Genomic DNA, 23576 nt, shown 5'->3' on the forward strand with positions numbered 1-23576 from the left:
CTTAATCAACATGGCATCGGCTCTCAAGCGCACCTCGCTCAAGATCGGCATGATCCCGGCCGACGGCGTCGGCAAGGAGGTCCTCCCTGTAAGTTCGGGACGCTTGGGCTTGGGAGACGAGAGGCTGGTGCCTGTGGTCGTGACTGTCCTCGGAAAGGGATTCCCCGGATTCCAAGGCAAGGCTGGGCAGTCGCGCTGTGACACCGGCGACTGAGGCCATACCACTGATCGGGCCCGCAATCTTATCTCGGTCCGCATGCACGCTGTCCTGCATGTCAGACCCTCTCAGCCTGTTGTTGCAGTTGCTGGAGCTGACTCCAGGCCGCGCAGCGCGTCCTCGAGTCGCTCGGCTCGGCTATCCCGAAGCCCGAGTTCATCCCCCTCCTCGCGGGTTGGGATGTGTTCAACCAGACTGGTAACGCGCTGCCTGACGAGACTATCAACGTGCTCAAGACCCAGTGCGACGCCGCCATGTTCGGCTCGGTGCAGAGCCCCTCGCACAAGGTGCCCGGCTACTCGTCGCCCATTGTGGCTCTCCGCAAGCACCTCGACCTGTACGCCAACATCCGTCCCGTCGCCAGCGTGCCCGGTACTCCTGGACCCGAGGTCAACCTCGTCATTGTGCGCGAAAACACCGAGTGCCTGTACGTCAAGCAGGAGGTGATCGAGGACACGGCCGACGGCGGCAAGATTGCGCGCGCGACCCGCCAGATCACCAGCTACGCGTCGGAGCGTATTGGCCGTATGGCGTTCGAGCTCGCCCTCCGCCGTGGGCAGGAGCGTGCCGCCCCCGGCGCCCCAGCCACCTTCTGGAAGGGCAAGCCGCTCGTCACCATCTCGCACAAGTCCAACGTGCTCTCAGTCACTGACGGCCTGTTCCGTGAGTCGGTCCGTGGTGTCAAGGAGAACTCGAACCGCTACGATGGCGTCGACATGAACGAGCAGCTCGTCGACTCGATGGTGTACCGCCTCTTCCGCGAACCGCAGGTGTTTGACGTCGTCGTCGCCCCCAACCTTTACGGCGACATTCTCTCTGACGGTGCTGCTGCGCTCGTTGGCTCGCTCGGCCTCGTCCCCTCCGTCAACGCCGGCGACAACTTCGTCATGGGCGAGCCCGTCCACGGCTCGGCTCCTGACATTGCTGGCAAGGGCATTGCCAACCCGATCGCGTCGATCCGCTCGGCAGCCCTCATGCTCTCGTCGCTCGGCTACACCGAGGCTGCGAACCGCATCAACGCCGCCGTCGACAAGGTCCTTGTCGATAACAAGGTCGCCACCCCCGACCTTGGCGGCAAGAGCACCACTGTCGAGGTCACTGACGCTGTCCTCAATTACCTTTAGTGTAGTGTAAAGTAAACAAAACGGGGTAGGATGCATCATGGACGACTGTGAGCAGAGGATTAGGATTGGTATTAGTGAGCAGTTGTAATGGTCAGGCACTTGTGGTGACGCGTTTTGGTTGGCCCTCAAGCTGGGCGCTGCAGGGGTCAAGGGGTAGTGGATACGTCACACAACCATTCCGACAAGAACGGCGCCGACCATCGCTACTACTCTCTCTCTCTCTCTCTCTCTCTACAACTTACTCTCTCCACATTGCTCTCTCCTTCTCCCTTACTCGTTCAATTTCTCTATATCCCTAACCTCCAACCACGCCGGCGAGGATGTCGTACCCGTACCTCGCCCGGACGATGTAAGTCACAAGCTCATCAAGCTGAGGTTGGGACATGATCCCGCAGCTGCCTTCTCCTCTCCGCCGTCACTTCAACGCTTACCTTAGCCTCAAGTACAAGTCGCCGCACGCGACTGACCTGTCCTTCGCGAAGAATGAGACGTGAGTGACCTCGCATAGCACGATGTTGTGCGCCCGGTGGCCCAAGCACCAGAGTGCTGCAGTGATTCAGAAGCACCGCCCCCTGTGATGCTTCCGGCCAGGCACTGTGTTGTGTAGCGACACCACTCTCCGACACTCCGGACACGGCTCACTGTAGGATTCGCGTGACGGGTCCCTCGGACGACGACGAGGACTGGCTTGTGGGCGAGTCAATGGACGGCGAGCGCAAGGGTGGCTTCCCGAGGGTGAGTGGCAGTCGAACAAGTCTGTGCGATCCCCTTGGCTGACGTGCAGGACTTCATCCAGGTCATCGAGGAGGATGAGAGCGAGGCGGCTGTGCCTGTCGCTGCTGCTGTCGCTGCTGGCACGTCTGCGCCTGCAGACACAACCGCACCCGCTGTTCCAGCTGCGGCATCCGCAGCCCTCCATCCGCCTGCACCGTCAGCCCCCGCTCTCCCCTCCACCTCTAGCATTGACGAGTCCTCCGTCGCGGCGTCGCTCTCAGAGACGCCTCCTGCCGCAGCGGCAGTGGTTGCATCAGAGCCGGAGGCAGCCGCACCGCCTCCCGCAGTTGCGCCCGCGCCACCGGTGGCTGCGCAGCTTCCGCCGTCGCAAGCGGACAAGTCGTTGTCTGCCATCGACACGGCGCCTGTCGTGTCGGATCAGCCTCTCTCGCCTATTAAGGCGACCTCCCCGGTCCGCCCCAAATCGCCTGTCAAGACATCCCCAACCACCCACGCCCCTGCTGCGCCCGCCGGTGCAATCGCAGCGAACCCAGGCGAGGGCCCGCGCCAGTCGATGAAGGACCGCCTCGCGTTTTTCAATAAACCGCAAAGTAAGGCTCCCCCCCCTCCCATTAAACCCAAGCCTGTGGGCGGTGCCTTGACGTGGAGCCAGCGCCAGAAGTTGCGCCTAGAGCAGGAGGCCAAGGAACGGGATGCCGAGGCTGCAGCGCGCCCCGCGTCAGGCGAACCTTCTCAGCCCGAGAATCCTGCCGCCCCTGCGGCAGCTGAGCCCGTATCCGGCCCAACACGGTCACCGCCCGAGCCAGAGCAGACGAAGGAGGAGGGCGAGGGCATGTCGGCGGCCGACGCAGCCAAGTCGGCCCGGGCTGGCGGCTCTCTCAAGGAGCGTATGGCAGCGCTGCAGGCCGGCGGCGCCTTTGGGCGCACCCCTGCTCCACCTCCTCCTAAGCCCAGCGGCAAGGTCTGGTCGCGCCCGCCTCCTCCCCCTGCTCCCGAGCCCGTCGAGGGTGAGGAGGACGATGGTGAGGTTGCTTCAGCTCCGGCGCCGGTGCACCGCGACGCTTCTCCCGGCACTGAGGGTGAGGCTGCAGAGGCAGAGGCGTCCCAGGAGGTCCCAGTCGAAGAAGAGGAGCAGGATGTCGACGAGGAGGAGCAGGAGAAGCAGCGCCGTGCTGCCATTGCTGCTCGTATGGCCAAACTCGGTACCCGCGGTCCGCTGGGTATGTCGCCTATGATGGGTGCCCCACGCCCCATTCCGGCGCGAAAGCCTACCAGGCAGGCAACAGAGGAGACGCCTGCTGAGGAAGCCGCCCCAACTGCCGCCCCAGTGCCGATCCCAGGCATGGCTCACACCGCTCAACCTGTTCGCAAGTCGACAGAGGACGAGATGGCACAGGAGCAGCCCACAGAGGCCGCAGGATCACCTCCAGCCGATGCCGCTACTTCACAGCCGTCGGAATCGACCTCGACAGCCCCAGTCTCTGTCAAGTTGCCTGCTGTCCCGCGTCGCACTGCTGGTCCACGTCGCCGCGGCACCCCTTCAGTACCGTCGCCGGCACCGCCAGCAACGACTGAGGACACCACAGAGGATGCCAAGGAGGAGGGGCAAGCGGGGTCTTCCTTCGGCGTGCCCGCGATGGCCGCTGCTGGAACCCTTGCCGCCGGTGCTACGGCTGCGGCGGCGATCGCTTCCACTTCCCCTCCCATTTCTGAGTCACAATCCGCTGCAGAGCCGCCTTCAGTGCCGGTAGGCGCTTCCGTGCCGATCCCCGGTGCGCCTCCTGGTACCGAGCACAGGCTTGAGCGCACCCTTCCCGACGGAACAATCGAGCCTCCGCCTCAAGTCATGGTTGCTGGCGAGGAGGAATCGATGCCACTTTCCCCCGAGCAGCGCGAACTGCGTGCCACCGAGGAGGCCGTGGGTTCTGGCGTTCTGGGCGCCGAGGGCGCGCAGCTTGCTGGTATCGCTCTGTTGCCCAGGGGCAACGACGATGACGACGAGATTCCATCGTACGCTCCCCCACACACGGCGGAGCGCCTCGAGCGCAAATCGGATGACGGCACCATTGAGCCACCACCCCAGATCCCACAGTCTGGCGAGGAGGAGGGCACACTAAGCCCTGTCCATGCCGAGCGTCATGAGACGCTTGAAATGTTCGGCCGCAGCCACGGTGGCGTCGAGGGCGCCGAAGCCGCCGGCATCGCACTGAGTCCAGCACCTAATGCTGAGAGCGCCGAGTCGCATGTCCCGCCTCCGCCTCCTCGTCGGCCCACGCAGGATGATGAGGACGAGGACGAGGATGATGTACCTCCACCTCCACCTGCCCGTCACCCGACCCAGGTCCTCGTTGCGGAGCCTGCTAAGACTGCCACGCCTCCGCCTCCTCACACCACTGACCCGGCCCCACCTCCAGGCGTTCCAAGCAAGAGAGAGGAGGAGGACGATGAAGATGATGAGGATGACTTCGTCGGGCGTGCTCAACAACTGCAGAAGCGTGACACTGGTGAGGATGTCCCAGCTCCTCCCGTCCCCGCTCGCGCTGTTCCCCCACCTGCGCCTCCTCGCACGCTGCCACCTTCCTCCCCAGAGGCTGATGACGATGGAGACTCTAATTCGGCGCCTCCCCCGCCTCCCCCTCCCCCGCGCACTCTCAATCCAGCAATCCCGGCGGCGGGTGTTGCCGCCCTCGCTGGCGCGGCCGTTGCTGCCGCCATGGCGTCGAAGCAGGACTCGGTCACGCCTCCTCCTCCGAACCGCCCGAACCCAGGTGACTTGGTGGCTCATCCAGAGACGGCCGTGTCTACCGCCGAAGCCGAGCTAACCTCGCTTGAGGCCCCGCGGTTACCGAGTACACGTCCAGGCGGTCCTCGCGGTCCTCGCCCGCTCTCCTCCACCTCGATGAAGGACGAAGACGCAGCAGCCTCTCACACGTCGACAGTTGCGACTGAGGATCCAGTGGTGCCTGCCCCTCCTTCCCGTGCTGTTCCTCCTCCAGCTCCCCGCGCAGTGCCTCCTCCCCAACATTCCGAGGACGAGGAGGACGCACCACCCCCGCCTCCCCCTGCTCGCAAGCCAACGCTGCCTCCTCCGCCTCCCCCCGCCGGTGGCGACGATGACGATGAGCCTCCGCCACCACCTCCAGCGCGCAAGCCCAGCCTTCCACCCGCAATGCACACCGAGGGCATCGAGCGCATCGCATCGCACGGCTCGATCACGGCAACCTCTCCAATCTCGCCTGTGCGTGCTATCCCACCCGCCCCACTCGCTGCTCAAGTGGAGGAAGAGGGCGATGAGGAGACCCAGCGCCGAGCCAGTATTGCTGCTCGCATGGCCAAGCTGGGCGGCATTAGATTCGGTGCTCCGCCTCCCATGCCAATAAGGAAGCGCTCCACTCTCGACGAGGAGACCACGCACGCTTCTCCGTCTGCGGAGCTCCCGCCAACCAGCGACGCCAGCGTGCTGCGGCCCGAACCTGAGGAGACGGACCAGGAAGTGCCGGCTCCCCCACCCCGCGCACCACCTGCGCCGGCGCCCGCGGATGATGGAGAGGAGACGCCAGAGCAGGAGGCTGAACGTCGCCGCAAGACACTGGCGCGTCTCCGCGCTGGCGGCATGCTCGGTGGCGGGCTGTTCCAGGCTGCCCGTGAGGATCAGCCAGAGGAATCCCCTCACACCGAGGTGCCGGACGAACGTGGCATCGAGGAGGATGCAGACGACGACGACGAGCCCGAGGAAGAGGACCTGCCGCCGCCGCCTCCACGTCGCCCGTCGCACACTGCCCGTTCTGTTCCTCCTGTCGCCGTTGCCGCAGCTCCTCCTGCCGCCGGCCCGCCTCCTGTGCCAGGTGTCCGCCCGCCTGTCCCCGTCCCGCGCTCCAGCCTCCCGCCTCAACCTGCCGATGACGAGGACGATGAGGAGGACGCACCCCCTCCGCCGCCTCACCCGGCCCGCTCGATGTCCTCGGAGGCGGCTGGAGCCGTCCCTCCACCCCGCGCTGCGCCTCCTACTCCTCCGGTAGACGATGAAATCGAGGACGCGCCTGCCCCACCACCGCGTCCCCCGCATCGTATGTCGTCGTTCGGCGTACCGCAGCACGACGATGGCGCTGTGGCGGCCCCCCATCCGCCTGTGGCCCCGCAGGCAGCCCGGCGTACTTCTGTGCCTCCGGTCCCTCATGCACCACAGGCTGCACCCGCCGCCCGCTCGTTCGCTGCTGTTCCTGACCCCAGTGGTGGTAAGCTTCCGCCGCCTACAGAACCGCAACGCGAGCCCTCGCCCGGCCACTCAGTTCACTCAGCGCACTCTGCACCGCGGTCGTCCTCCCAGGTCGCCCGGCCTGGCTTCAACGACCTACAGCACATGAGCCAGACGAACGGCGCGGCACTCGCCCGGGCGGCGCGCGGCGTCTTCGACCAGGGCAGGAGAGGATTCTACGGGGACGGCTCGCCGGCGGGCTTCCTCCGCGTCGTGTTCGACCAGGCGCATCTCCCAGTCCCTTCGTCTGGACACTGGGGCATGCCGGTGTACGAGCAGCAGGCGCAGACAATCATGAAGCGCCTCGACGACCCGCGGCCTGGTGACGTGGCGGCGCTGTACGATGCGCGCTTCAAGGGCCAGAAGGGCCTCAAGGGGTACACGCAGCATGTAGGGTCTGTCGAGGACGCCCTGGTGGGTGTTATCGGCGAGTACGAGACCAAGGGCAAACACAAGATTCGCGTGCTCCATGTCGAGCGCGGCTCGCCAGACGAGGTGTCGTACCGCCTCGACGACCTGAAGAGCGGTCGTGTGGTCATCTACCGTGTTGGTTTCTAATGTGAACAAGTTGCAGAATAGATCTTGGAATATCCCTGAATGCACCAGTATTGCTCGGATATCTTATGGAGCTGCGAGGTGACCACATGATTTATTGGCCGCGTCAGTCGACACGCTCTCAACGTCTCCCCGTAGAGAACATGATATGGGGGGTTAGGAGACGAGCCCACGCTCGTGACCCGTCCACGCCCTCCTCTCCTGCTAGTACATATGCATGGCATGACCGCTACTCCTCCGCTAATACTGTGACAAACGTACACGAAAGACCTAGTTCAGGAACCCAGTGCACTTCTCGGAGCCGCACAGGCAGGGCACGCGGAGTGCGGGGTCGGTCTCGAGCGCAAAGTTGTAAGAGTAGAGACACTGGAGTTAGCTTAACCACGGATTCGAAACTCACCTCCTCTCCCGGATGGATGGTGCGTTTGGCGTACAGCACGATCTTGTTGACGCCGTTGATACTGATGATCTTGGCGAGGCAGTTGGGGTCACAGCTATGGTTGACAAGACGAGATACACTGCCCTTGAACGTTGCGTCGCAAACAATGTCGCCGTCGATGCGGAACAGGTACGAGCTTCCGATGCCCTGCTTCATGTACCTCTGTTCCCGCACCTCGCTGACGGCAACGCGGCACAGCTCGCCGACATACTCGCACACCATCTCGTTCGGCTGGATCGTCTCCATCGCGTACAGGCCGTAGCCCTCGATGGCCGAGCGCGCGAAGCGTAACTGCTTCTTCCGGATACGCAGCTGGTTGAACGCGAACACGTCGTTGGCCTCGGCGTTGGATGCAGACGCGGCCTTACGAGTGCTCTCCAGGTCAATGTTGAGGCGGCGACCCTCGACACGCGCCGTACGACCCGTTGCCAACACCGCTGTCCCACCCGGCATGGCCGCGGCGCTTGCAGCCGCCGTCGCACGATTCCGTTGTGGTAGGTAAACACTCTTCTTGGTGGCAGCGACCTTGCGATACCCCTCGGCTCGCCACGCCCCCGACGTGTGGTGCAGTGGGTGCTCCTCGTCGAGATCGGACTCGGCATCGGACAGCTCGATGTCCTCGCCCTCGTGTGCAAGTGCCTGCGCGAGCCAGTACGCATCCTCGTCGTCCGCGAGGAGGTCGGCAGCCACGAGTTTGTCGAAGACTGTCTTCTTACGCGGCTTCGGCTTTTGTGGCTTGGCCGCCACCTTGACCTCGGCAACGGGTGGCGACTCGATGCGCGCCTTCTTTGTTTTGGACACTTTGACCGCCTTGCCGGCGCGCTTCTTCTTGTTCGAGTCGGGCTCGAGCTCAACTTCGATCTCGATTTTGGTCTCGCCGTCATCCACAGCTTCGACTTTGATCTCTTCGACAAGAGGCTCTGACTCGGGCTCCAGTACGGGCTCGAGCTCCTTGGTCTCCACTTTCTTGGCTACCTTGCGCAGTCGTGGCTCGTCGTCGTCGCTTGAAGTATACGACACAGAGAGTCGCCGCCGCGCCTTCTTCGGGCTGGATGGTCGCGGCGCAGCCTTGCGGTTCTTCGAGATCGTGAGGAAGCGCCAACCTCCAGCTGCCTTCTCCGGCTCGGCGGGACCCGCAGCCTCGCCTTTGTGCGTACGCACATCGATGTTGATGCGGTGGCCCTGCACAGCCGTCTTGTCCAGCACGCGCTGCGCGCGATACGCCGATTGGTCGTCCCCGAAGAGCACGTACCACCCTGTGTGGTTGCATAGCACATGGTCTGGCTTGAACGCACGGAAGTGATCGCGGACATTCGCCTCGGATTGTGTCGTGGGCAGGCTCTTGACCTCGATGAAGATGTAGGCCTTGGCGTTGGCGGCGAGGGCCTGGCGCACGCGCTCGACCGCGGCTTCGTCCGCCTCCTTCTTATCGACAGCTGCGCGTGCTGGTCCACGAGCCCGACGCCGCGGAGAATCCGCGCGCCGACGCCGGAAGTCGTCGTCCGAATCACTGTCGGACGTTGACGGCGAGCGTGAGCGGGACCGCGAACCGGAAGTGGCAGGGGATAAATGTTCCCCTCGCGGGAAACGCCTGTAGTCACGGTCATGTACGGGCCCTCGGAAGTCGCGCGAGAAATCCTGTACAGCCTGGGCTCCGAGCCCTGAGCGTGGCTGGTGCTGGAAGCGGTCAACAGGCAGAGAGCGGTTGAGCGATGCGAAGTTGCGGCCGAACGTCTCGAACTTCGGGCCACGCGGAGGAGGTGGTCGAGGGACAGGCCGCGAGAGCGTCGGCGGCTTCGGTGTTTGTTTCCCCTCACTTGGTGTGCTGATCGCTGGAGTAGGCGCGGATGGCAGCGGTGGAAGCTTCGGTTTAGGAGCATTCCTCTTAGCCATCTCCTCCTTGACGGCCTTCTCGGCCAGCAAACCCCGACCATCCAACACGACGCGAACTCGCTCCTGGCTCTGCAGGCCAACGCGCTGTCCGTCACATATCCGCACAACGTTCTTGGCGACATCATGGGCTGTACCTGTCTTGCCAGGCGCTGGGCCATCGAATCTGACCCACACAATTCCTAGCTGCATGCCGCTCCGCGGGTCCATCTTGGCGTCGATTTCCTTGATCCGGCCATGCGGCCGCAGAAACTTGGACACCTGTTCGACGGTCGTGAGCGGGCTGAGGCTCATGAGCAGGACGGCTGTAGGAGGAGGGGGCGGCTTCGGACCGGGTGATTGCTCGTCCCACTCGTATTTGAGCGGGTGAAGGCCATCCTTGCGATCCTTCATGTAGCCTGCACCGCGTTCCCTGACCTCGAGCGGGATCTTGAGGCGCGGGTCGCGCGCGTGCACCTCCATGCCGTTGATAACGCCATCGACGCGCTTGACATAGTTCTTGGGGTCGGCTGGGTCGAGGACCATGAGCCAGTTGCCGATGCCAGGGCGCCTGAAAGCGCTGGGAGGCGGCTTCCAGTCATGCTGAGGGGGTAGCTTGGCTGCAGCTGGGCCTGTTGGGATTGTAGGCGGGAGTGAAGAGATTGGTGGCTCGGCAGCATCCGCTTTAGCGCTCCACCCGGCTGGTCCTCTGGGTACCGCGTTCGAACCCCAAGCGGGTGAGCTGCCATTCACCGTGTTCGCTGCACTTGGGCCCCACGCTGGAGGCGCGTTGGCGGCCTTAACGACACCGGGCCCATAGGCCGGTCGCGCTAAGGCTCTCGGGCCAGAGGGAGGAGTTGCAAGGTGCCTGGTCGAAGGTGCAGACGACGGCCCGAGAGAGGGGATGCTCTGCGGGGACAGAGGACGAGATGGAAGTCGTAGCTCCACGGGAGGTGGAGGAGGTGGAGTAGATGCAGGAGGAGGTGGAGGTGCGTCACCGTCAGGAGGTGGAGGTGGTGCGTCGTCAGGCGGAGGGGGTGGGGGAGCGTGGGGTGGCGGAAGAGGTTCGGTCGGCGGCGCAGGTGGCGGTGCAGATGGTGGTGCAGGTGGCGGTGCGGACGGAGGTGAAGGGGGTTTAAAGACGTTGTGAGGCCGCGACGAGGTAGCGCGGTTCACAGGTGACGGCGATCTGCGCTTCACTGGTGATCGAAGCCGCTCCGTGCGAGAGGGTGACTTAACGGGCGAGCGGCTGTCGCGCGCGTACCTGTCTCTGTCGCGGCGGTCACGCTCGTGCTCGCGCTCACGTTCTCGTTCATGTTCACGGTCGCGTACATACGAACGGTGGCTGCGGCTGTGGTTACTCGGCCGCTCATCGTCATAGGTGCGCCTCTCTGGGGACCTGCTCGCGCGATATCTATCGCTGCGGTATCCGCGGTCTCGTTCCCGGTCTCGATCCCAGTCTCGGTCTCGGTCTCGGTCTCGTTCACGGCGGTGGTCGCGGATATCTCTATCCCGATGGTGATCCCGGTAGTCGCGCTCGAGGCTCCGGTCTCGATCACGCCTATAGCGGTCATCTAGGCGGTCACGCGAGCGCGACCTCCTACGCTTTTCACGCGGAGGCGACACCTCGCCTGGCTCACGGGATTGAGATCGCGCGCGAGCTCCTCGTTCTTCGCGCCGCGACTCGCGCTCCGTCGAGCGCTCAGTGGAGGGACCGGCGCCTGGACTGGCAGATGCCGAACCCATTCGCATAACGCCGCCGAAGCCATTAGTGGGCGGTGGCCATGGCAACGGGCTTGGTCGTGCAGGTCGTGCAGGGAGGCTGGCAGTGGACGGTTTGAAGCTGGTCGCGCTCATCGGTTTGGGAGGAAGCGCGGCACGTGTGTCCAAGTTGACGGGTGCGCCTTTGGCTGCCGCTTTTTGGGGAGTGGCCGAAGGTATTGCGAACGATATCCTGGAGGTGACGCTCGACTGGGAAATGGCGGATGGGGCGGGTGAGGCTGCACCATTGGCGCCGTTGGCCGAGGGCCCGCCGGAGGGCGGGGGATTGGCGGCCATGAGATTAGGTGTCAATCATGAGCTTGGTGGCAATGTCAAGAGGTGGGAGCGATATGAAGGATGCCAAGCGGAGTGTGTGATGTAAAGGACAAGGGGCCCAATGGAGGCGGGTATGAGATGCTATAATGAAGATGACCTTTGCTGAAGATGCAGAGATGAAGATGAGTGCTGGTCGTAGTGATTAAAATGATGGGGAGGTGAACGGATTGCGCAAAGTGATCCCTATACAGCGGCGCGCGACAAGCGGAGGTAACACACTTAGGCAGGGCTGGCAATAGGTACCATTTCAGGAACAACAGTCACCACGTGGCTCAGGAGGTTGTGTTTATGGTCTCTGCCTCCGATCACACAGAGTGGAGGTTGACCATCTCGACCATCTCGACCATCTCAACCATCTCAACAGTCATTGAACAATAGCGTACACCGCCGCGAGTCCAATACCAACCTCGGCGGTCCAACTGACAGCATTTGCCTGCCCAGACCAAGTAATGACTTGTAAAGTGTGTCTTGATGAATTTGGCGTGGCCCCATGGCTCAAGCCCAAGCTTGAGGTAGACTAGGCCCCAAACTGGGACCACCTTCTACCTTCCTCCCACTCTCCCACCTCAGAATCCGCGACCTCTCGTAGGATAAACTCCATTCCTAGCATCTCTTTTCTCTTTCTTTCTCTTTCTCTCTCTCTCTCTCTCTCTCTCTCTCTCTCTCTCTCTCTCTTCATCACTTGGCTCTTACACTGATTCTCACCCTCTCACTTTCACAAGTTCCTCATCTTCCAGCCGCTGACAGTGAGTCGCCCTAACCCCATGATCACCATCATTCCCCCAGCTCTCGCAAGCGTGCTGTCTTCCCTCCCTGCATACTCCTACCTTCCTCGGCACCACTCTTCCTCCCCTCCTTTCTCCCTCGCCTGTCTCCTGCTCTCCTTCCCTTCCCCCCGCCCCCTTCTCCCCCCTCCCCCCACCACCACGCCCACAACCGAATCTCACGCTACTTCTACCAACCCTTCCCTCTCTCCGCCTCAGTACTCTACCTCTCGAAGTCCCTACCTTCCTTGTCACTACCATCGCGACCCATAAGCACCACCCTTCTTATGCCACTGACCCCACCTTCCTCCAACCATGTTCCTGACGCTTCAGACCATGTCCCCGCCAGTGACTAACGACGGCAAGGCGAATAGCTTCATCTCCCGTAACCCGGCTCCTACCAAGGTCAAAGGGTTCGGCAACCGCAATGCCGCAGTCACCGTGTCCGTCCCAGGTTCCTTTCTGTCATCCCGTCCTCTCGGCCCGCCTCAGGAGCGTCACCACCTTAACTTTCGCCAGCCTCCGATCCTGAAGCGCCAGCCCGTTGTAGACGCGACGTCCAAGGACTCTCAGGCCAAGATCGAGGAGCTCGTGGAGGAGGCATGCATTCTACACTCGCTATTACTGACTTCAGGAGCAAGAGGACGGCGCAGACCAGCATGGGACTCCTTTGACCGACTTGCCCAACGTTCCCCGCTCCCACTTTCACCGCAGCACCCAAGCTACCCAGCAGCCCAGCGCTGAGGTCCCCGCAATCAAGCCCACCTTTCGTAGACATGGTTCCCGCCGCCCTGTCTCCTCGTTTGAAGATGATGCAGCTAAGTCAGGTTCACTGGCCCAGCCCACGAGGGCCAACACCGACGTACGTTTCCTTTCCATCCCTCTTCTGACCAACAGCGCGGGGTTACCCAGATCCGCCAGCCACCCCACCAGTCGCTTCCATCCCACGAATACGGTTACGACGAGGAGGCCTACGGCGATGCCGACATCCAGGATTCGATCGGTGACTTCCAGCCGGCAACCGTGCTGATCCATCCCGGGACCGTCTGGCAGGACACTCACGTCGACGACAATGACCTTGAGCTCGACGACACACACGATCACCAGCTCCATCTCTCGGACAGTGTCCCTCACCGGTCGTCTGACTCGTCTCGCCAGTCGCTATTTTTCGATGGACCCGCGCAGGCTCCCAACTCCCAAGGGGCACAAGTGGCTACCCCTAGACGCGGTACCAATCACGGTACCCACATCCAGGTCAACGATTCTACATTCTCGGACGGTTCGGAAGCCGGTGGTCTGCACCCGAATAGCCGCACCAGTGGTCACATGGGCCGTGCTGTCCCAGGGCGCCAGCTCAAGACCGTCGCCGCAGGCGAGGTCCGTAGAAACTTCAGTGCCCAGCAGCACCACCTTCCTCAACACCGCGTCCCGTTTGGCAAGTCGTCGGCCCAGCTTCGTCAACCCTCCGAGCTCCACGGCCAACAGCCGCTGCGTCTGCCTCGTGGTCAGATGCGCCAGGATGGACAGCCTGTGCACGGCATGCCCGCCCATGCTCGCGGCCACTCTTCCGGAGTTCACCCGCAGTCCCGCCCACAGACGATGCAGCAGACGCTCTTCTCTGGAAACAAGTTCTCCTCTCCGAACGGCCCGCTTCAGAACATCAACCTGGCCGCGATTTGGCAGAGTGCCTACCGAGAGGCTAAGCGTCAGCGCGAGGCCCCAAGTTTCGACCTCCATCTCGGTGAGATCTCTTTGATCTGCCTATCGCGATTAACCCCAAGCGCTCGAGAATTATCAGAAGGACATCAACCGCACTGTCGGCAAGATGACCGACTTTCTCTACAATCTCCAGAGCGGTGAGTGTTCTGCCGCCTGGGAAGATGTACGCCTGTGAGGATATACGCTGACAGTACAGAGCAGCAAGGCCTTGAAGCCGAAGTCGAGAAGTCGGTCCGTAAACTCGAGTACAAGACTACTCTTTACGACAAGGCCCGCGAGGAGACCGCCAGTGTGGGCCGCACAGCTAAGCCTTGGGAGGCCAAGCGCTCTGGCCAGTAAGTATTCTGGGGGGTTGTAAAACAGAATGAGCCATTCCCCATTGTAGAACACAGCCGAAGACAGCAAGGGAACGGGACTGGCCCATCCCTCCCACATTCGACATAAAGATCCATCATCACCCAACATGATTTCCTCTCGTGACATGCATTGTGTCTAGAATTCAACGCTTCCGTTTCACTTCATTAACAATCTTTGAAGGAGAAGGAGGATCTCGCTGCACATGAATTCCCGGCTGTCCCCAAGCCCATTCATTGAGGTTTGGAGGTTGTGGAGGTTGGGACGGCCAGTAAGGCACGTGCCTTTGTGTATGGTGAATTTTACTAGGCGTGCCAATCGCGTGGTGAAGCACATAACATTACTGGCGGTTGTAGGCTGTAACCCCTATACTCTGGCAGCGGCTGTAAGGCTTATGGCTTAACGGAAAAGATGGATTGCGAGCATTCGCACCACAACCTTCACATACGAACACGACCTTACCTTCACACCATCAACCGGCGGCACGCGATCCCCGGATTCTCTTCAAAGCGCGCGCAGCGACAGCGCGACCGGAATGACACACATCCATTATCTCTAATACGATTTGTGCGAGTGTTGCGTATCAACGCTAACTGCAGCTCGCATCTTGAGGCCTACCGCAGCTGGGCCTTGATATGCGGCGCATCCCGCTCCGACTGTTGGAGCGGCCGCTTCGGCCTCCAGCGGGGCCGAGCTGCTCGCGGTGGCTATCCTGTACTTGCTGCGCACGCCGTGAACGCTTCCCTCGCTCGCCGCGGCCCCCAGAATCCCCCGTTCCCCCTGTAGGCGTTCTGCAACAGATGCAGACGCCGCACCTCCCCCTTCCCCCACCGCTGCCGTGGTCGCCGGACTCGCAGCCATTCATCCGCCACATGCAGATCCTTAGCCTCGCCCTCCTCTCGCCCGGTCCTGACGAGAGTTGGAGGATCTACGAGGCCCTTCATCCAGATCTCCGGTCTGCGATCCCAGATGACATCTTCTCGAGCCTCATGGCTCGCCAGCTCGCAGCCGACAAGAACCTGAAACGCGAGCGGCTTGCGGACCTGGCGAACCTTGCCCGTGTATGCGGGATGGACCCCGCACACCTTGGACTCCAATCCATCAAAGATATCCTCAAGGCAATGTTCGCCCTTGAACCCGCTGATGCAGGGTGGGAGGGCCACTACGACACACTTGACTGGCTGTGGGCAGCATTATTCGAGCTCATTAGTCATGACTTCCGCCGCATACCCATCCGCATGAAGCAGGACTGGTTGGACGTCACAAACTACCGGTTCCGGAGCGACCTCATGCGCACTCACGCGGCGCTCGAGCACCTCGTCGAACACAAGGGCGGCGTGGGGATTACCAAGGCCGCGGGCCGGATTCTTTTGCGCTCGAGGAGCGCGGACGCCGCGACGATCGCAGTCTCGCTCCGCCTCGCGGCTTGGTGTCTGGCGCGTGGGGTTACCGTCGAGGAGGAGACATTGATGCGCATCTTGTCGCGGTTGAAAGCGCGGTACGATGCGGACGACGCGGACGGCCGACAGCTAGCGCGGGCAGCGGCTGAGGGTCTAATCGCCGAGCTGCGCGATGGCGATGCGCACAAGGCAGCCGTACCGATTGTGCTTGCGCTCAAGCACTTTGAGGAGGTCAATCGGACAACACTGGAGCGCTCAACTGCAGTGGCGGAGGACCCGGACGCAACGATCGAGCGTCTCTATTTCACTGTTCAAAAGCTCGTTCGCGATTCGCCTGGAGACGCAGAGCTTGAGCAAGCCCTCAAGCTCTGCAACAGGGCGCTGCGGATGGATGCTCACCTCGAACCTATCCTCGTGGCCACGCTCAACGGGGTGCGAGAACACCCCCGTTACACGCTCAAGCTCGCCGAGATGTGTTTCCAGACTAACGTCTTCCGTGATCCCTTGTCGCATGGGTTCAAGAACAAGTTCCTCAATGCAGTGCTCGACTGCCTCCCGTCTGAGACAGCGCACGACTTCGCCGTTCGCCTGTACCCACTTGCGCGCACAGCCGATGAGGCGCAGAGATATACGTGGACCCACGCCACTGCGCGACAGTGGCACACATTGTTCGCGGCCACGGTCAAGCAGGGTCAGCTCCATTTTGCCTCGCGGCTGTACACAGATCTGCAGGCGGACGGGCTGCGCGTGCCTCAGCGCGCGCAGATCTCGCTCATTAAGCTCATCGCGTCGAGACCTAGCGACTCCCGGGCTGTCCTTCTCGACCGGCACGTCAAGGACTATCTGTGGAATGAGACCCAGCCTGTTGAGCCCCTGATGACTGCCATTGGCCAGGGCTTTGGCTCGACCGGCACTGCCGAGGACGCCACCAAGGCTGTCCATCTGTTGTTGAGCCTACTCGGTCCTGCACACGCCACCACCCGGATCTCGATCCCTGCTCGTGCTGTCGAACCTCTTATGGCACCGCTCTTCCGCTCTTCCAAGGCGGACCTACGCGCACTTGGCCGCCAGATCCTCGAGCAACTTCGTCCCGCGCACGCAGGCAAGGCGTACACGCTCGCGCTGTCTGCACTAGTCAAGAACATTCGCGCCGCCGGCCTCCAGCAGGTCCTCACCCTCTACCACCGCATGGACGCTACCGGCGTCCCGGCCACGAGCGAGATTGGCTCTCTCCTAATCATGGCCGTCCTCAAGGAGGGGCACATCGACTCGGCACTCGCCATCTTCCGTCTCGTAACCGAGCAAGTCGGCCCCATCAAGTCGGCGGCACTTGGCCGTCTGATGGTGTCTCTCGCGCTCGCGGGTCGGACGAGCGAGGCGTATGCCATCGAGCAAGAATGGCGCGCTCTCTTCCCCGAAGGCGTCGACTACGACAAGGGCGTGTATGGAGCGCGTCTTGTGGTGGACTTGAAGGCAGGTCGGCAGGTGGACACGAGCGTCTTCGCGAATACCAAGGAGGGTAATATGCTGCTGAAGAAGCACCACGGGTACAAGCCCACGCGCTCGTTCTTCAACTTCCTCGAGAGTCTGCAGCCAACGGAGGCGCACGAGAAGGAGGTAACCGCGGAGGTAGTGAAGAAGAAGGAGGAGAAGAAGAAGGAGGAGGAGGAGGAGGAAGAGGAAGAGGAAGAGGAAGAGGAGGCGGATGAGGAGGAGGGACGTCTGGCTACAGTTTCAGCGCGCGAGATCGAGCCGGCCAAGAGCACTGTGCGGTGCAAGCGCGCAGTGCCGCCGCTCACGAAGAGCTGGGACGCGAGTGGGGGATGGCTGGTCGACCGCATGGACCGGCGTGTCGACATGGTGAGCATGATCTAGACATACAGTATCATAGACATCACATTGCATTGCATGGCATGAGCTCAATTTCTCTTGATGATGAATTGATGACTGACTGCTCATCAAGTTTCAGGCACGTTGATAGGAGTTGTGAAACGCGCTTGAAGCGTCTTTGCGGCGTCTGTATAGTGAGGGCCCTGCGCCCTCGGCGAACTCTCGGCCGTCGCGGTCACAGTTCTGCCAGCATGCCAGACCGCAACTCCGGTTTTGTCTAAAGGGTAGTCTAGTCCTGATTTAACCTAGTGTACCTGTTTAAGTGTATAAAATTAGTGTCCCGCATTCAAAATCTTGCAATCTGAACGGAAGTGTTCACCCTTTCCCTCAGTCAGGTACAAAAAAGGAACACTGTATTCCTCGCCGCTTGATCTGCGAATTGCACAACTGGAACTCTTCACTTTGGATAACTCTGTTCTCACCATCACACTCACTATACATTGCGGTATGCATTACAGAGCAACGCTTCGCACAGAGAGATGGAATCGCACTTCAACCAGATTGAGGTTGTATTTTTCAAGTGTGATTAAGAGAAGAGGATGAGTGATCCGGGGTGAGGGAACGCGGCGGCCCGAGAATGACCCCTGACTCACCCTAGTGACTTACTCTGTACCTGCACACAATGCACGCAAGCGCGACGTGGTTGACAAGACTCTTTATACAACATTTATACCCCCCCTTCCTCCCCACCTCCCTCCTCCCTACTTCTACTTCCCGACACCCCTACAACCTCTAGACGTCTTAGACCTCTAGGTCTCTTTCATCTTCAGACTTGATTACGACTCCAACTCGATCCAACTACGGCTTATCGATTGGTGTAACCCCCGCAACCCCGCCGATCAAATCATTTGTCTCAGCCTAGTGGCCGACATTAGGGTGGCTCCGGGCGCAGCGCACATACCCCTCTCCCTTCCCCCCGCGCCACGCCTCTCGCCTTGCACAGCCCAGTCACTCACCGGCCACGACATCGTCCAAATCCGTTACGATTCCACAGCATTACCCTCGCCTGCGACGCCGGCGCGACCACTCGCTTCCGGCCTCCTTCCCGTTCTCCATACTGCCGTCAAACCAACTCAGCGCAGCCCACACTTCCGCCTTCTATCTCTTGTCTTTAGCGGGCTTGCCGCACGTTTCGACATCTCGTCGACTCATCTTCTAGCCTTTGCCCATTCACCATGGCATACCCTAGAGACGAGCGATACGGGTACGGCGACCCATACGCCGGCCCAAGCAACTACATGTCGCACCCCCTTGACGATCAGGCATTGCCGTCGAGTAGCACAGCTGTCCTCAACCCTCAACAGCAGCGGTACTACGACGCATTCAATGCCGACGAGTATGACCCGAACGCGATAGATCCCGCACTACGGCTGCGCACAACGCGTACCGCCCACAGCGTGATTGCGGAGAGTATCCGGTCCGAGGACGCGAGGATGCACCGCAAGCGCTCGCGGCTGTTGCGGCATCTCACGCGCAAGCGTATACGTCGCCGTCGTGAGGAGCAGGAGGACAAGCCGGAGATGGCGGGCAAGGAGGAGCTCAGGCCACCGACGATTGCGGGCAGCGAGGCAGGAGGGTCACAAGCCGACACGTCCGTTGCTGGTGACGAGCCAGAACCGTCACGCCCACACGATGTGCCCAAGGACAAGACCAAGGTCAAGAAGGGCAAGAAGCAGCTTCCACGCCGCGAGGTGTACGTCAACATGCCACTACCGCCAAATGCGGTCGACAAGGCTGGCGAGCCTTTGGTGCGGTACGCGCGCAACAAGGTCCGCACTTCCAAATACACGCTCCTCACGTTCCTTCCGCGCAACCTGTTCGAGCAGTTCCACCGTGTCGCCAACATGTACTTTCTGGGCCTCGTCATCTTACAGCTATTCCCGATCTTTGGCGCGACCACGCCAGAGATTGCCATGCTGCCGCTTGTCGCCATCTTGGGTATGACAGCGATCAAGGATGGCGTAGAGGACTGGCGCCGCGCGAGTCTCGATGAGCAGGTCAACACGAGTGCGGCTACCAAGCTCGGCAACTGGAGGAACGAGAACCAGCCCACTGACCCGCGCAACTGGTTTGAGCGGCTATTCCACATTGGGCAAAGTGAGTTACTAGAGAGCCACATGAACTGACGGCAGACCCTCAAAAGCCGTCCAAGGGAGTGCGCAAGCTGCGCGAGGCCGAGGCGCGCGCCGGCAAGCAGATTGTCATGGAGCGGGTGTCGAAGGAGCACGACACCGAGGAGATCCAGCTCGACGACACGCCCCGGGGAACGCTGCAGCTGCCAGCGTCGCAGCAGTACCCTTCGGTAAGTTGGAGTTGCTCAAGCAAGCTGACACCAGTCCGACTCCATTCCCGGTATGCGCTTACCTTATCGGCCACGCGCAATCTCGGTATCGTCATCTACGCCCAGTGCAACGTCAGGGCGCAGCGCAGGCGCAGTCGATTATTCAATGCAGACCGCGGGGACGGCGCAGTGGGAGCGCACGCTGTGGAAGAAGCTCGAAGTCGGTGATCTCGTCCTCCTGCGCGACAACGAGCAGATTCCCGCCGATGTCATCGTCCTTGCGACATCGGACGCGGACGGATTGTGTTTCGTCGAGACCAAGAACCTCGACGGCGAGACCAACCTCAAGCCTCGCAAGGCCGTCAAGGCGACCTCGCATGCCCGCAGCGAGGAGGATCTCGAGCACTCGAGATTTATGCTCGATTCGGAACCACCACACGCCAACCTCTACTCGTACAACGGCCTGATGCGCTACCGCTCGACCAGCCACGGCCGACTAAGCGCGGGCGAGGAGAAGGTTGAGCCAGTCACGATTAACGAGATGCTGCTGCGCGGCTGCACGATCCGCAACACGAAGTGGGTCATTGGCCTCGTCGTATTCACCGGCGCCGACACCAAGATTATGCTCAACGGCGGTGACACACCGTCGAAGCGCAGCAAGATCGAGCGCGAGACAAACTTCAACGTCATTATGAACTTCATCATCCTAATGGTACTCTGTTTGCTCACAGCCCTTCTGCACGGCGTGTACAGGTACAAGGACGACACGAGTGCCAAGTACTACGAGATTGGGGCCGCCGTCTCGGAGAACGTCGTGATCGACTCGGTCGTCATCTTCGTCTCGTCCCTCGTCGTCTTCCAGAACATTGTGCCGATTTCGCTGTACATCACCATCGAAATCGTCAAAACGATCCAGGCGTTCTTCATCTTCCAGGACATCGAGATGTACTACGCACCATACGACACGCCATGCGTGCCCAAGAGGTGGAACATCTCAGATGACCTCGGTCAGATCGAGTATGTGTTCTCAGACAAGACTGGCACTCTCACGCAAAACGTCATGGAATTCAAGAAGTGCTCGATCCAGGGCGTCTCGTTCGGCGAGGGCTTTACTGAGGCCATGCTCGGCGCAGCCAAGCGCGAGGGCAAGGACCTCGGCATGACGATGGAGGACCAGGCCGAGGAGCTCGAGGAGTACAAGGAGACAATGATTAACACGATGAAGAGGGCCTACAAGAACCGTTACCTGCGCGAGGACCAGCTCACCCTCGTCGCTCCGAACCTCGCCCAGCGCCTCGCCGACAAGCAGGACCCTCTCCGGCCCGATATCATCGCGTTCTTCCGCGCACTCGCCCTGTGTCACACTGTCCTGTCCGACAAGGCTGAACCCGAGGACAAGCCGTTTTGCCTTGATTACAAGGCGGAGAGTCCAGACGAGGCCGCTCTCGTCAGCGCGGCACGCGACGCCGGCTTCCCGTTCGTCACCCGTAATACGCAGAAGATCGACATCGAGGTACTCGGTATCCCCGAGCGCTGGACACCTCTACGTGTGCTCGAGTTCAACTCGACGCGCAAGCGTATGAGCGTGATCGTCCGCAGTCCCGAGGGACAGATTGTACTCTACTGCAAAGGTGCCGACACTGTCATCTACGAGCGGCTCGTCAAGAACCACAACGAGCAGCTTAAGCAGACGACGCTCAAGGACCTGGAGACGTTCGCTAACGCGGGTCTTCGCACACTGTGCATCGCTTACCGCTACATGGGCGAGCAGGAGTTTGACCAGTGGTCGAAGCAGTACGACGAGGCGTGCGCGGCTGTTAATGACCGCGAGGACAAGATCGACAAGGCGTGCGAGGTCATCGAACACAGCCTCACGATCCTGGGTGCTACCGCCCTCGAGGACAAGCTGCAAGAGGGTGTGCCTGACGCCATTGCGATGTTGCACAAGGCTGGCATCAAGCTGTGGATCCTGACTGGCGATAAGCTGCAGACAGCCATCGAAATCGGCTACTCGTGCAACCTGCTCACCAACGACATGGAAGTCATGATCATCTCGGCGGACTCGCCGGAAGGAGCACGAGCACAGATTGAAAGCGGCCTGAACAAGATCGCATCGACCCTCGGGCCACCTCCTACCAGGGGTGGCGGCAAGATCTACACCGCTGGCATGAACCCCTCGGCCGAGTTTGCTGTGGTCATCGATGGCGAAAGCTTGCGATACGCTCTGGACCCTTCGCTCAAGACGCTCTTCCTCTCGCTGGGAACGCAGTGTGCCGCCGTCATCTGCTGCCGCGTCTCGCCAGCGCAGAAGGCACAGACGGTCAAGCTTGTTAAGGACGGCTGCAACGCGATGACGCTCAGCATTGGCGACGGTGCCAACGACGTAGCCATGATCCAAGAGGCCAACATTGGCGTTGGGCTGTTCGGCCTCGAGGGTTCGCAGGCGGCCATGTCGGCTGACTATGCTTTCGGACAGTTCCGCTTTCTAACGCGCTTACTGCTCGTCCACGGGCGTTGGTCGTACGTGCGCGTCGCCGACATGCACGCCAACTTCTTCTACAAGAACGTCATCTGGACACTCGCCATGTTCTGGTTTCTCATCTTCTGCAGCTTCGACGCGACGTACCTGTTCGAGTACACGTTTGTGCTACTCTACAACCTCATCTTCACGTCGTTACCCGTCGGTATCCTCGGTGCGTTCGATCAGGACACGAACGCCGTGTGCTCGATGGCCTACCCGCAGCTATACACGCGTGGCATCATGGGCCTGGACTACACCAGAGTCCGTTTCTGGCTGTACATGCTCGACGGCCTGTACCAGTCTGCGATCATCTTCTTCATCCCCTACTTCATCTACGGGGATGGTACGACGTGGTCGTCGAGTGCGCGCGACACGAACAACCTTTATGACCTGTCGTCGGCCATTGCGGCTGCGGGCATCTTCGCAGCCAACCTCTACGTCGGCATCAACACGCGCTACTGGACGTTCATCCCGTGGATCATCATCCCGCTCTCGACTCTGGCCGTGTTCATCTGGATCGCCGTGTACTCGTACATGTCCAACCTAGCGTACTATGGCGTCGTGTCAATCATCTTCCCGACCTTCACCTTCTGGGCGACCGTTGTCTTCACCGTCATGCTCGCGGTGGGACCGCACTGGCTCCTCCGTGCGTTCAAGCAGTCCTACTTCCCCATCGACAAGGACATTATCCGCGAGGCCTGGGTCGGCGGCGATCTGAAGGACCAGCTTGGAGTCCCGCACCGCAAGCGTCGCCGCCGCCTACACCCAGACATCGAGGGGGCGAGCTACGCATACAAACCCCGCCCAGCCCCAGTGGAGACGCGCTTCGAAAGCCCCATCCGCCCCTCCGATCCATTACTACACCAACACGCGCCCAACTCGGACTCGGTCGGCCCCTCAACCCCAACAAGCCCATCACCTCACCCCGACCCAGCGTGGCCAGCGCAGGCATGGCCACAACCCAAACCAGACCAACCATATACCCAGTCCTGGAATACCGAAGCCTGGCGTGATACCCCGGGATCGTCTGGACCGTCACCGGACCGCCACCCCCCCGCTGAGCACTCGCTGGTCGAGAACCTCGCCCCATTGTCTTCCCAACGCCGCCAGCCGCCATCAGCGTGGGCCAACCCCGATTTTACGGAGGGCACGGAGTGGCAGAATCGCCCGCCATCCGAGTTTGACGAAAACTACGCTGGGCGCGCCGTGTAATGCACTGTACACTATGCATAGATGCAGGACTTTTACTGGTCAGGGGGCTTTGAGGCTTGGTTCTGTCTGCCGAACTGGTAGCTGGAAAGAGTTGGTGTATGGCAAGAGCGACGCAGTGAGTTGGCAGAGGTGCAGGGCTGACCA

The 23576-nt window shown here is 61.3% G+C and overlaps 6 protein-coding genes across 6 annotated transcripts; 5 read left to right on the top strand and 1 right to left on the bottom strand.

Moving 5' to 3' along the window:
• Positions 1-10: 10 nt before the first annotated feature.
• On the top strand, positions 11-1341 carry LYS12 (uncharacterized protein; the record flags this gene model as incomplete). The annotated part of the gene is made up of 2 exons (XM_060596692.1): positions 11-88; positions 322-1341. The coding sequence occupies 2 exons, from the start codon at positions 11-13 to the stop codon at positions 1339-1341; spliced, it is 1098 nt and encodes a 365-aa protein (XP_060453659.1).
• A 320-nt stretch (positions 1342-1661) lies between these two features.
• On the top strand, positions 1662-6889 carry CcaverHIS019_0111120 (uncharacterized protein; the record flags this gene model as incomplete). The annotated part of the gene is made up of 4 exons (XM_060596693.1): positions 1662-1690; positions 1778-1831; positions 1989-2076; positions 2126-6889. 4 exons carry the CDS (start codon positions 1662-1664, stop codon positions 6887-6889), a joined length of 4935 nt encoding a protein of 1644 aa, XP_060453660.1.
• A 267-nt stretch (positions 6890-7156) lies between these two features.
• SET1 (uncharacterized protein) lies at positions 7157-11252 on the bottom strand (the record flags this gene model as incomplete). The annotated part of the gene is made up of 2 exons (XM_060596694.1): positions 7157-7252; positions 7287-11252. 2 exons carry the CDS (start codon positions 11250-11252, stop codon positions 7157-7159), a joined length of 4062 nt encoding a protein of 1353 aa, XP_060453661.1.
• Positions 11253-12370: 1118 nt separating this feature from the next.
• CcaverHIS019_0111140 (uncharacterized protein) lies at positions 12371-14113 on the top strand (the record flags this gene model as incomplete). The annotated part of the gene is made up of 5 exons (XM_060596695.1): positions 12371-12646; positions 12690-12917; positions 12953-13796; positions 13837-13911; positions 13971-14113. The coding sequence occupies 5 exons, from the start codon at positions 12371-12373 to the stop codon at positions 14111-14113; spliced, it is 1566 nt and encodes a 521-aa protein (XP_060453662.1).
• Positions 14114-14928: 815 nt separating this feature from the next.
• CcaverHIS019_0111150 (uncharacterized protein) lies at positions 14929-17403 on the top strand (the record flags this gene model as incomplete). The annotated part of the gene is made up of 1 exon (XM_060596696.1): positions 14929-17403. The coding sequence occupies one exon, from the start codon at positions 14929-14931 to the stop codon at positions 17401-17403; it is 2475 nt and encodes an 824-aa protein (XP_060453663.1).
• Positions 17404-18593: 1190 nt separating this feature from the next.
• On the top strand, positions 18594-23432 carry DNF1 (uncharacterized protein; the record flags this gene model as incomplete). The annotated part of the gene is made up of 3 exons (XM_060596697.1): positions 18594-19515; positions 19551-19720; positions 19755-23432. 3 exons carry the CDS (start codon positions 18594-18596, stop codon positions 23430-23432), a joined length of 4770 nt encoding a protein of 1589 aa, XP_060453664.1.
• Between the last annotated feature and the right edge of the window lie 144 nt (positions 23433-23576).

This window comes from Cutaneotrichosporon cavernicola (assembly GCF_030864355.1).
Source record: "Cutaneotrichosporon cavernicola HIS019 DNA, chromosome: 1".
Lineage (NCBI taxonomy): Eukaryota > Fungi > Basidiomycota > Tremellomycetes > Trichosporonales > Trichosporonaceae > Cutaneotrichosporon > Cutaneotrichosporon cavernicola.